Raw genomic sequence first — 13,999 nt, forward strand, 5'->3', positions numbered from 1 at the left:
GGAATGCAGAGTGAAAGAGCTTTCACTTTAATCGTTGCACACTTGCAAAGAGAAAGGAGGAGAAATTAGGGTGATAGCGTCAGTGAAGCAGATCGCACACGCACACATTTCAGGATTGGCTCACACACCAAACCACTTTCGATATTGTATATCGACTCCTGGCATAGTCATTTGCATCTTACCACTGATGGTTTGATTCGAGTAAAATTTTCCAACAGGTACTTCATTAACAACCGTGGGTCCTAAATAGATGAGCATGGATCTGGGGACACGTTTCATAGTGCCTAAGTCAAGGAGGAACTTGCTTGTCGAAACAGTAACACCAGTAGTTCCTGCAAATGATAACTCGCCATTTGGCTGGATATCATGCTCCAAACAATACAGCTCCCAGTACGTGTCACCAATCTGGACTTCGGCCTGTCCAGTGTGGGTATTGATGTATTTTGTCATTATTATAGCACCGCTTGTCTGTCTTTTGAAAGAGTAAAAACATATCTACATACACAAACTCACACACACATATATATATCTATACATACACATAAACATATAGACAAAGATAAATTTATAATGTAGCCGTATACTTCTACACATTACTTATTCATACTCCCACACACACATATATATATATACACATATATATATATACATATATATATATATACATATATATATATATACATATATATATATATATATACATATATATATATATACATATATATATATATACATATATATATACATATATATATACATATATATATATATATATATATATATATATATATATATATATATATATATATATATACATATATATATATATACATGTATATATATATATATATATATATACATATATATATATATACAAGAATAATCAATATCAAGCGGACAGAATAAACAGACTCATAGATATGTCGATATCCGATGGATGTACTTGGTACAGACATAATTGTATCTATTATTATTATTATTATTATTATTATTATTAATATTAATAGTAATTTTTATTGACTTTTACAGGTTTATAATTTTATGAACTGAAATGTGGTTTTTTATTATTTTTCATGTATAGGTCTGATTTTAATTTAAATGTGAGTGTGCATATATTTTCCTGTGTGTTAGTTTTTAGAAATATTAGCTCAATATGTAGAATAACTGTGCTTATTAATATATATTGATATATATTTTGTTTTATTTTGTTTATCCTGTATTATTGTATTAATGAATATATATATATGTGTGTAGTATTATGGTGTCTATGCACACGTTTTTATATTTTACATTTTTATATTTATATGTATATGGAAAAAAAATTTTTTCACAATTATAATTTATTAAATTCTCTGAAGAGGCCGTGGGGCATCCTTGTTAATGTCTCATTTATACCTGCCTTATATGGCTTATAGGTTAAATGAGGCTTGCTTGCCCTTATTGCCGAAACAGCTGTCAGATATGATATAATTACATATTATATTTTATATTTCTATTTCCTTGTCTAATTATATTTACAATATATTTTGTATAATGCCTTTACTGTTATGTAATGGTGTAATAAAGTATTGATTGGGTATCATCTGATGGTTGATGTTTGATTGATTTAAGTATGTTTCTCCATTTTCTAATTTTGTAGTATATATATATATATATATATATATATATATAGGGAAAGTTTACGAAAAAAACAAAAGACGAAGACAGGTGGTGTACAAAACAAACAGATATATTAGTATAACGCTCAGGAATAGAAAAAGTCTTTTACGTTTCGAGCCTACGCACTTCTACAGAAAGGGACACAGAAAAAACAAGGAGAGAAAAAAAATGTGCATAGTGGCTAACGATCTATCATACACATATGTACATATATATATATCTATATATATAAAGCTGAAGTTGTCTGTGTGTGTGTGTGTGTGTGGCAGGTTTGGTAGCCTTCAACTAACACTATCTCCTCCGAGACCCTGCGGCGCAAGTTGACCAAAATTGAGAGTATAATAGAAGAAGGCTTGCTCTTCATTCCGTAGACGAAAAAATTCAAATCGGACCATATTAAGACCAAAAATTATTTACATAAAAAATGTGCTTTTTTTCTATGAAAATCCCAATTTTTTACGATTTTTTGACTGCTGTGCCGCCATTTTTCAGTGTATTTCAACCAGAAAAATGATTACTTAAAGTGAATAACAAGCTACATAATACAAAAATTTTACTTTTCAAAAATTCCAATTCTAAAGGGTAGAAAAGAATTTTTTTCTCCATAATGTTAATAGAAGGAATATTAACCAACAATACCAACAATTGAAGTCGGCATTACACATTTGCAGCACATTCAGAGCAAACTCAAGCACACTATACTTTTATTCATAGATTGAAACTATGTCAAAACTTTGTTAACGCGATATCAAAGTCTGCTGTTTTAAGCGCAACTAAAAAAACAAACCCGAGCAACGCCGGGCTATACTGCTAGTATATTGTTATAATCAGTGTAAATGAGAACATAATGAAGGGAGATAACTTAGAATGTTTTCTGACTGAAGCTTCAAAATCTGGTTGAGGGGAGATAAGTGGTTTGTGATGAGAGTTGAAATGACGTTGCCCAGACAACTGTTCTCTTTTTAACGGATTGGCGTTGATAGTAAAGAAAGAGAGCTGCATACGGATCGGACCGTTTACAACATATCTTTGAACAATCAAATTCTGGACATTAAATTCTTTGGATATAAATTTATTTGCAAATGGATCGCTTAATTATCGAATGTATCTTTTAATTGACTTCATCATCATCATCATCATTTAGCGTCCGTTTTCCATGCTAGCATGGGTTGGACGGTTTAACTAGGGTCTGTGAAGCCGGAAGGCTTCATCAGGCCCAGTCAGATTTGGCAGTGTTTCTATGGCTGGATGCCCTTCCTAACGCCAACCACTCCGTGAGTGTAGTGGGTGCTTTTTACGTGCCACCTGCACAGGTGCCAGACAGAGCTGGCAAACGGCCACGAACGGATGGTGTTTTTACGTGCCACCGGCACGGGGGCCAGGCGATGCTGGCAATGGACACGAACGGATGGTGCTTTTACGTGCTACCGGCACGGGGGCCAGGCGAGGCTAAAATAAATTTTTGTTACATAATTTCATCCTTTCACTGATTTTACAATTTTGTTGTTGCGTTCAGAAGTTCGCCCCTTTTTATAACTAAGAATTTGTCTGATCGTAACAAACTGGGGGCTCGTCTGGGAACTAATCTCCTCATAAAACTTTACTATTCACTTCTGAACTGATTGATTTGAGTTTAAAAATAAAAAAAATTTCCGAGAATTTTTCAAAAGTTATACACAAAATTTCCACTGCTGAAATATATATATTACCTGTATACTTTTGTATCAACAATTAAAATTCTTATTGTGAAATCAGTTTGAAAAATTTATTGAATTTCCCAGCGTGGAGCAATTAAGGATTTTTAAAATATCAGAATTGTTGTTATTGGCCAAACATTACTATTTGGATGAGGTTAAGTCAACTATGAAAAAGAAAGAGATTTTCAAAGTTGTTTTGGAACATTTGGTTGATGAAGAAATTTTCGAAGAGTCGGCTTTGTTATTGTTAAAATCAGAGAAAACCGAAGAGTTTGAGTTGAAGAAGTAAGAATTAGAATTTCAAAAAGAAATAAAGGAAATGGAAAATCCAAAAAAGAATTAAAATTAAAAGAAGTGGAGTTACAGAGTAGAAAGTTGGACACTCCTCGTGATCAGAAAGATTTTGATGTAGCTAAAGATATTAGACTTGTGCCCCCATTTAGTGAAAAAGATGTTGATAAAATTTTCCTTCATTTTGAAAAGGAAGCAATAAATTTGAGATGGCCTGTGGAGCATTGGACAATGTTAATACAAAGTGTTTTAAAAGGCAGGGCTCAGAAAGTCTATTCGGTTTTATTGAATGAAGCAAGTTTGAATTATGAAGTGGTCAAACAGGCTATTCTAAAAGCTTATGAACTGGTCCCTGAAGCATATAGACAAAAATTTAGACAGTCCAAGAAAAGAAGTAAGGATACTTAAGTAGAATTTGCTAGAAAGAAGGAAAATTTGTTTGATAGGTGTCAAAAGAAGTTGGGGAAGATTTTCACAAATCGAGGCAACTAATATTATTAGAGGATTTCAAATAGTGTGTGCATGTTGATATTAGGACTTATTTGGAAGAGCAGAGAGTAGAACAGTTACAAGAGGCAGCTAGTTTAGCAGATGATTATTCTATTACTCATAAACGTGAGTTCAAGCTGTATGGTTATTATACTCAGGATAATTTCGAGTTAAGTCAGACAAGTAAGTCAATTTATTCAGCTAAGTCAGGTTCGAATCCTAACAAGTCCAATGGTTCAGAGTTAAAAAAGTCAACCAGTCCATTTGTTTCTAAATCTGATTCAAATTTTCATTCAAAAATTATTTGTAGATATTGTAGAAAGTCAGGCCATTTGATTTCTGAGTGTAAAAAGCTCAATTCAAAAAATCAGTCACACATGCTTTTGTGAATGTCAGGTCTCAGCTTATTTCCGTCATTATTAACACTGAGGTGCAGTTTGTTTCAGTTCAGTCACCAAAGTCTGCTGTTTTTGTTGATGAGAGGTACTTGCCTTTTACTTCAAAAGGTTTTATCTCACTTGAGGGTAATAAGTCCACATTACGACCCATTACTATTTTGAGGGACAGGTGCACTCCAGTCTTTATTGTTCGAAGGTACTCTTCCTTCCTCAGAAGTGTTGTCTGCTAAATCTGATGTTTTATTAGAGGGTATTAATGGAATTTCAGGTGCACCTCTACATTTTGTTGATTTGCAGTCAGATTTTGTGTCTGGTTTGATGAAAGTTGGCGTTAAGACTTGCTTATTGGAAATGATTTAGCAGGATCCAAGGTTTTGTCTGATCCACATGTTAGCATTGAGCCAAGCACTTCTGAGAGCACTGAATCCCTTCAGGAAATAATTCCTGGTATTTTTCCCTCATGTGCTGTGACTCATTCTATGGCTAACTCGATTTCACAAGAGATTTCCAAAAATATCTCAAAAGAGATTCCAGATAATATCTCAAAAGAGATTTCGGATAACAACACCTCGAAAGAGAATTTTAATGAGAATGATAGTTATGATCTTGCTGGATCTTTTATGGATCATTCTCTACAGGAGAATGTACTTTTGTTCTGAGCAGTGCAGCTCAGTTTTCAGGGCTTGACCCTGTACTCACTCGTTCACAGCTCATTTCATCTCAGGGTGACGATCCTGAAATTCAAACATTGGCTCGCCGAGCACTTCCCAACAATGAGGCTGTTAAGGTTCCTGTTTGTTATTACAACCAAGATGGTGTTTTGATGAGAAAATGGAGACTGCCAGAAGTTTCTGCAGAGGATGAATGGAAAGTATTTCATCAAATTGCTGTTCCTCAAGTTTGCTCGTTTCTATCTCTCTTTCTTATTACCATATTTTTGGCTTTCTGTCCCCAAACAAAACTTCCCAGTCCGTTCAATCCAATGAACGGGAATGTGAAACTCTGAGTATCAGCTTTTGTTATATTTCTGCTGCTTTTAAATACATACATAATATAAATAATACATACATATATATATATATATATATATATATATATATATATATATATATATATATGCATATATACATATGTATATGTACATACTTACATCTACATGTATATATATATATATATGCATATGTGGGCACAGGACATCAGGAAATGTGTACAACAAAAAAATACGAAGCATGAGTACATAGAACATGAACTATTCTTTCGAACAACAAAAAGCACAAATGGAAAACAAAACAAACAGTATAAAGAACGACCCTTCATCAGTTGTTGGTTGTTTTTCTACTCTCGTATTTCGAACATTTAACAACAATATATGCTTTCGATAAAATAGTTGCTCCTGCAAAGCAAATTAAATAAAATTTGGAATTTTGCAGAGGGTCAAAATTGGTAATACAAACAAGACAGTGAAAACAAACAAGAAGGGCTGCTAAACCTAAATGAGATTGAGGTGGCAAATGCGTAAATCAAGCTTGGACAAACAAGAACACATTTTCCTTGTTCAAGCTACAATGGAGAGAAAGAAGGAAAGATGGTTGATGGACACGTAGGAGCCACGTGAGCAAGGGAGGAGTGAGGGAGAGAAAGTGACAGAGTAATAGGATAGAATAGTGGGAGAAGAGATGGTAAAAGAATAAGAGAGAGAAAAACGAAAGAGTAAAAAGATCATATAGAGTGTGCATCAGAATTATTAAGATAAAACTTACTTGGAAGAGGATGTGTGGCGTTCAATCATATAATAATATATATAATATATGCTAGCAGTATAACCCGGCTTTGCCCAGGATTAAGTTAGGATTATTAAGCTAATCAAGTTCTTTATTTCAAACCAAACTAAGTAACATCGACATCAAATTTGGGCAGAATCCGTTGAAATTGGTTTATATATATATATATATATATATATATATATATATGGGCAACACACACGTACTATGTACACCTACTGCATATATGTTTTTGGGATGCATACATGTGTGTGTGTTGCCCGTATATCAACAAAACACTTTCTTCCTCGAAGGAAAAAAAGCAACAAAAGTCTTAACAAAAACTTACTCGTCGCTAGAAGGGGACTTAACTCCTGTTTGCAAACAATGGTGATTTCTCTAACTTGAAAATGGTTAAAAGTTTTGGTTGAAAATTAATTTTTACTGCTATTCGCTGGTGCCTCTGGGAAAAATAAGTTGACGAAAATACAGCTAGGATCATAACGAATGTCCTCCTAAAATTGGAGCGACATGAGTGCTAATTTGTGGACGTGCATAAATTACATTCACGTACACACACACATCCTGCCTTTTATATATACAGATATGTATATGCATATATACCTACGTATATGTACATACTTACATCTATATATATGTATACATACATATATGTATATATATATATATGTACATATATGTATACATATATATATATATATACATATATATATATACACATATAACATATACACACACATATATGTTGGTGCGTTTGTCTCTGTAACTTAGTGGTTCAGCAAAAGAAACTGATAGAATAAGTTCTAAGCTTACAAACAGTAAGTCCTGGGGTCGATTTATTCAACTAAAGGTAGTGCTTCAGCATGGTCACAGTCAAATGACTGAAACAAGTAACAGTAAAGATATATATACATATATATATAAATATAAATACACACACAAACTTTTTCAGTTCCCACAAATCAAATCCACTCTCAAGGCTTTGGATTAAAGTAGGAAACACTTACCCAATGCGCTGTGCAGTGGGACTGAGCCCAAAATTACATGGCTGCTGACTTAACCACACAGTCATATATGTATGTATAAATACATACAGAGAAACCGAGAAGAGGAAGCTATGAAAACAGCTGTCCTTACTAATTTTCAGGTAGTTTCCCTTTCTGTAGCTGAATTCTAAGACAAGTATTCACCTGGTTCAATATTGTTTAATATTGATAAATTGTTCCAATAACTAAGTGGTGAGAGCTTGTTGGAGAGTTAATGCTGTTGTTTGACTTATGGCATATAGTAGTTAGCTGTTCCTTAGCCCCAAGTCAGCTCTAGTCCAGCAGACCTATGCCTTAAAAGTAATCAGATACTGTTTAGCCCCAGGTCAATCTTCATCAAGAAGCAAGCCATGTAAGACATGACTCACAATCAGATGAACCATACAACTAAAAGAAATTTAGGATAACTTTTCACTGGCATACCATTCAAAAAGTTTTGAAAGCTTCAGTTTGCCAATTGATCAGTGTAGACATTGCAAACAGGCTATTGTATACCACAGAAAATGCAGGGTTACAAGAATCTACTTATAAATAGCAATTTAATAAAGAATTACATTTTTGGTTAGAATATGCTTGAAAAGTGCCATATAGTAACCCTACCCTCAAGCCAAGTCAGTCTGCCATTTCTCTTCCCTTACCAATTCATACTCTCAATACGTAAGGTGAAATATAACATGCTAAATTGTGTAGTTTTGTCTTTTAATACAGATAGAAGTAGAACACCACAAACATAAGTGGACTGAATTAATGAACTGGATTCATGTTTCTGGATCATTTCTCCATATTGCAACATCAAATTCTATTAGCGCTGACTCTAATCGTCCCTATTTTCAAAATTAATAAAGTAAACACTAAACATTACTCTGATAAATTTGAATATCTCTCCTCTACAAATAGGTAAACTTACCTGTGCCAATCACAAAAAATTACTGTTAAAAATATGACAATACTTTCACACATTTTCTTTGGTCTTAAATTTTATTAAAAAAATCCCTTCATTATTCTCTCCATTCCATCCAATTCACTGCTACACTGAAAATCTTACATTTCATATATATATTTCACCATAATTCTCATTGTGATATCATTTATTTAATGTGAATAGCAGAGTGTCTATTTAAGTTACTTTTACATGAGAATGCTTTACCACAAATTACACAAGGGAATGGTTTCTCTCCTGTATGAACCAATTTATGTTTTTTCAAGGTAGAACTTTGTGCAAATGCTTTTCCACAAACATCACAAGGGAATGGTCTTTCTCCAGTATGAACCATTTCATGCTTTAGGAAGTCACAATTATACAAGAATGTTTTGCCACAAAACTCACATTGATATGGTTTCTCTTCTAAATGTGACAGACTATGCTTGCTTAAACTATCACTAGATGAAAACGTTTTACCACAAATTTCACAATGATGTGCTTCCTCTCCTGTATGAACTGTTTTATGTATCACAACAAATTCTTTCCTTGAGAATGTTTTATCACAGATATCACACTGATAAACCTTCTGTTCTGTATGTAATATTTCATGCTTCTTTAAGCTTTTATTACACGAAAATATTTTAGCACAAATTTCACAATGGTAGATTTTTGGTTTTTTGTGAATTTTTTTATGATTTCTAAAGTCAATATTAGATGAGAATGATTCACCACAAACATCACATTGAGATGGTTTCTCTGTATGAGTGAGGGCATGCTTCCTCAAGTTACCTTTTAACGAAAATGTTTTACCACAAACCTCACAATAAAATGGTTTTTCTCCGGTATGAACTAATTCATGTGTTTTTAAGTGACCACTGCGTGAGAATGCTCGACCACAAATATCACACTGGTATGGTTTCTCCCCCGTGTGGATTAATACATGTTTTGTTAAAGCACTATTAGACGAGAATGCTTTGGCACAGATTTCACACTGGTATGGACGTTCCCCTGTATGAGTCATCTTATGACTCCTTAGATTACAACTCAGGGAGAAGGCTTTACCACAAATATCACACTGGTAAGGTTTCTCCCCCGTATGAATCATTTCGTGCCTCTTTAAGTGACCACTCAATAAAAAAGCTTTACCACAAATCTCACATTGGTGTGGTTTTTCACCTGTGTGTATTAATTTATGCTTCCATAAATTATAGTTCTGTGAAAATGCTTTACCACAAATATCACAGTGGAAAGGCTTCTCATCTGCATGAATCATTTTATGCCTCTTTAAACTACTATTAGCTGAGAATGTTTTCCCACATATTTCACAATTATATGATCGTTTGTTTTTGTGGACCATTTCTTCTTCTTCTTCCATACTTTGAAATTCACAGAAGTATAATATTAAGCAATATTCTCCAGCTTATATAATCAAAACATCAATTTCATTCAAAAGTGCATGTTTACATATATCCTCAAAGAAACAAAGAACTTAACAGTTGATTCATTATTCCAGAAACACTTGTTTTTGATGTTTTTCTTCTTTTCGAAAATATTTCCTGAAATACAACAAAATCAACATGTGGTTAAGGATAAAACTTCAAGGAATATAACATGAGGCATTCACAACGAAACATGTTCCTTATCATCATCTAGAGATATCGATATTAAAACAAAACTCTACAGCATGACGAGCGTATTTCATCACTGTAACTAAAAAACAAGATATGAAACTCATTTTGAACTAGAAGGAAAATATGAACATATTATCAGCAACAGAGTATTCAGAGTTTCCACATTTCAAACGATATCACCATAAAAGGGTGGCTACTGTGTTGTACACAATTTCAACGTCTACGTTTCTGAAGAAACACAGATCACAATATTCCTCCGACAGAACTCAATAAATTGATGCATCACTGAACAATGTCTATGTTAACGCATCACTGAATTATACAAGCCAACAGTAAAACACATGCTATCTACCAACATTTTAATCTATAGCAACTGTCAAACAAAACCAGCCAACGAAGGAGCTTTTATGTGGTCAGCTGGCCTGCTAAAAATATAAACCTGACCTTCCTCAAATAAAACCAGATGTCTTAAAAAGAGAAAGACACATTGAATAATGTAGTTCGGGTACACTATTTCTGAAAAAAATTAATGGTCAGGACAAGCATGAAGCTATATAACAAGAGACAAAAGAGATCTTACCTCAACATATTAGTTTCTATTTCTGAAGCCTAAACAATAAAACAACAACATACCCCATCTTTATACGTCTTAAATACCCAATATTTGCTGCTATCACACATGTACTTATATTTCAAGAAGATGTTTGAAATAACGAAGCAATAGAAACATGAAGTCCGAATATAGAAATGTTATGGACGACCGGAAGTAGAGAACAAACTAACCGATAAAAAAATTTAAAAACAATGAGAATTATAGCATATTTCGCTTTCTAGCCAGGGAAATACTCAACTGAGTACCATATTGGCCGATGAGCACTTTTCTTAAAGTGGTAAAATGCGATTTAACGAAGATTCAGTTGCTATTTCCAGCAGAGTGAACGGCCATGTAGATGCTTCCTTTTGTGACAAAACGACTCTGTATCTTTTATCTTTTGCGTTTTTTGATCATTGGAGTGCGACCACGCTGAGCCATTGCTTCGAAGGGTTTCCGTCAAATTGATCCCAGTCCTCATTTTATTAAAGCCCGATACTTATTCTACCAATCTTACATGCCGAACCGTTTTCACGGGAACGTAAACAAATCAACACCGGTTGTCAAGCGGTGCTGGTAGAGAACAAACACCAAAACACGCACACATAATGATTCTTTGATGCATCGAAAGACATTTATTTCGCACTGTACGAATAACAACCGACGCACTTTGACTCCAAAATAGTACAATCCAATAGAATCCTTTAAAGGGACAGACAGATTAGACAGTTGACTGGCATGATCTCATTCGTTTATAACTCACAGAACTATTTCCCAAACACACACATAAACATAATAGTAAATGAATTTTCCATCTATTTCAACGATGAGTATTCCTTAATATTTATCAACTCAAAATAGCTGATTATTCCATACACGCACGTACGCGTAAGTGTGTGTGTGTATATATATATATTACGGAGATGCACTTGCATAGCGAGTGACTTGATCTGAGATCGTGTTCTGGAACGAAAATAATTGCAACGTGGAAGGTGTTTATAAGCCATTTAAAAAACACTCAAAACCATTAAATGGCTTATAAACACCTTCCACGCTGCAATTATTTATATATATATATAGATAGATAGATAGATTATCCGGGGTCTCCGTGTGCATCGCGAAACCATGGATCTGCTCTAAAAGTTCCTATGAGAGGTGCAGGCTAGAACAAGAGCTTTTTCATGGGAAACCAGCTGTTACCAAGAGATACGAGTTGGTCTTCTACATGCTACAGAAATGTTTGGAGTTACTCCCCTTGTTGTCGTCTTCAGTCTTACCTTTTTTATGCTACCTCGAGATTTGGTTTTAAAGAAACATTAGCTTCATAAATTATGGTTTCTGCATTGCAAGGTTTATTCACTGAACATGCATTGGGTGTTAATTTTTTTTTATTGGTATAGCTAAAAGATTTTATGAAAGTTATTAGTTAAAATTGGCTGAGTGATCGGGATGGCGGGGAAGGGTATCTTTTCAAGTCGGCGTAAAAGCGAGACAGAGAGAGCGCGATTGGATCGGGGAAGTTCTTTTGAAGTTGGCCTTCCGTCTGTGCACGCGCGCGTGCGTGTGTGTCTGTGAATGCTATAATTTTGTTCCTGCTGCTAACTTTTTCTTTCTCTCGGTTTATTATTTTTTTGTTTGTTGGCGATTTAATGATCAGATTCATTGATACGTTTTTATTAATTTTTTTTTTTCGTTTATATAATTTGTTTTGAAATGTATTATATAAATACAGGCCCGTAATTCAATTCTTGATAGTATGAATCAGGAAGCCTTTGGTTACAGAGACGTTTGGAACTTAAAATCATTCATTTTATTTTCGTTTTGCACACACACGCCTGTACACACAAACACACGCACGCCTGTACACACAAACACACGGACAGAATTTTGCACACACACACACGCACGCCTGTACACACAAACACACGGACAGAATTTTGCACACACACAAACACCGACTCACAAGCACATCAATTCTTCTGATTCACGCCAACTTCAAAAGAACTTCCCTCATACACTCGCGCTCTCTCTGTCTCTTTCGCTTTCACGCCGACTTCAAAAGATCCCATCCCCCCCAACCCCATATGTAAAAAAATAAAATCATTTTACGGAGATCGACGATCATCTTCACAAAAGTAAATAAACACACGTAGTTTGTAACTAGCAGTCATGTGTTCTTGTAACGAAAGATCGCCACATTTATATATATGGGCATTATATAAAGAATGTCTTTACATGTAATCTTGCAGGCCACCCTTACAAGGAAGCTCCATAATGTCTGCTTCCTTCTGTCTGACCCCGCCACTTTCCGAAATATTCTCCCACCAGCTTGACATGTATTTGCAGCCTGCAAACCTACAAGTCTAGAGTTCCATCGGTCAAACTGAATAGTCTGCTTAATCTCGATCATATTTTTTTCTTCTGTCCCTTCATCCACCACACTTTCCAAATTGGTGGTCTTGTACCTTCAAGGACATCTATCACATTAAATGCCAATATAAAGAGAGGAGACTAATCGATTCACAGCATATCTACTGGACACGCAATGCAATAACTATAGATTCTCCAAAACGCGTTACACATAACTTCAACTCCTCTAACCATTCATAGCATTAACTTTCTATCTTTAGAGTTCTTCAGTGTCATACAAATATTGTCTTCCAGTTAGGAATGACATTTCCTCTACATCCAAATCGTCTACTTCCCTGCATAATACTGTACATCATCATTCTATGTCTGTTTTCAAATTGGCAAGTGGTGAATGGTTCATCATGGTCCAACTCAGTTGTTATTCACAGTCACTGCCTTCCTAAATGATTTGGAGGACTGCATCACACTCAGACGTTTCTGTTGAGACCTGATTTCTATGGTTGGATGCTCTTCCTAACACCAACCATTTAACCTAACATACTAAATGCATTTTATTGTTGCATTCGCACTGGTAAGGTTGCCTTGTAACTTGCTAGACAAAGGAACCCCAACTATCTCTGAACGGAAAATTACATAGACTGAGCTTAAGGCAAGATACTTGGAGAAGTTAAGGTATTGTAGTATTGGATTCGATCCAGCGTTTTACCACATAGAAACCCCAGTTCAGTCATGTGCATAACCGAGATGTTATTCAATGAATGACCATTGGTTACGTGATAGTTCGGTGGTCTGATTAGGACTTTCCGTGAGCGAGGCCTACAAATACAACCAAACTGAGCACCAAAAATTCAGTGTCTCGGGTTGGATTGGTGTACAGTCTCCTAATAGTTGTTTTCACAGTTGCATATTCAACTGGGCATGATCGAAGAAGACATACCACGGCACCTGAATAATGTATTTGATATGTAAAAATTAGCCTAAATGTTGAGTCTCTAACAAAGACTTTCTGTGCATGTCTAAATGTTTCCATTAAGAGTAGAGTATGAACACCTTTCCTATTAAAGTAACAAGTAAATTATTTCCCAATACACAAAGAGGCCTTCCCTGTTGCAGTATGATGGGA

General features: G+C 34.6%; 1 protein-coding gene across 2 annotated transcripts; it reads right to left on the bottom strand.

The window, feature by feature from the left end:
- Nucleotides 1-8,237: 8,237 nt before the first annotated feature.
- Nucleotides 8,238-11,391, bottom strand: LOC115212973 (zinc finger protein 708-like). 2 transcript variants are annotated; one of them, XM_036503736.1, is made up of 2 exons: nucleotides 10,548-11,391; nucleotides 8,238-9,839 (listed from the first exon to the last, which is right to left on the bottom strand). In XM_036503736.1, exon 2 carries the CDS (start codon nucleotides 9,656-9,658, stop codon nucleotides 8,450-8,452), a length of 1,209 nt encoding a protein of 402 aa, XP_036359629.1. In that variant the 5' UTR covers nucleotides 9,659-9,839; nucleotides 10,548-11,391; the 3' UTR covers nucleotides 8,238-8,449. The 2 variants fall into 2 exon arrangements, with proteins under 2 accessions (XP_036359629.1, XP_029637697.1); XM_029781837.2 differs by having other exon boundaries at nucleotides 10,495-11,391.
- Nucleotides 11,392-13,999: the final 2,608 nt, after the last annotated feature.

The sequence above is a fragment of the Octopus sinensis genome, linkage group LG6 (genome assembly GCF_006345805.1).
Source record: "Octopus sinensis linkage group LG6, ASM634580v1, whole genome shotgun sequence".
NCBI lineage: Eukaryota > Metazoa > Mollusca > Cephalopoda > Octopoda > Octopodidae > Octopus > Octopus sinensis.

Excerpts from the sequence above, each read along its gene's own strand:
- LOC115212973 (XM_036503736.1), bottom strand. The coding sequence starts at position 9,658 with ATGGAAGAAGAAGAAGAAATGGTCCACAAAAACAAACGATCATATAAT.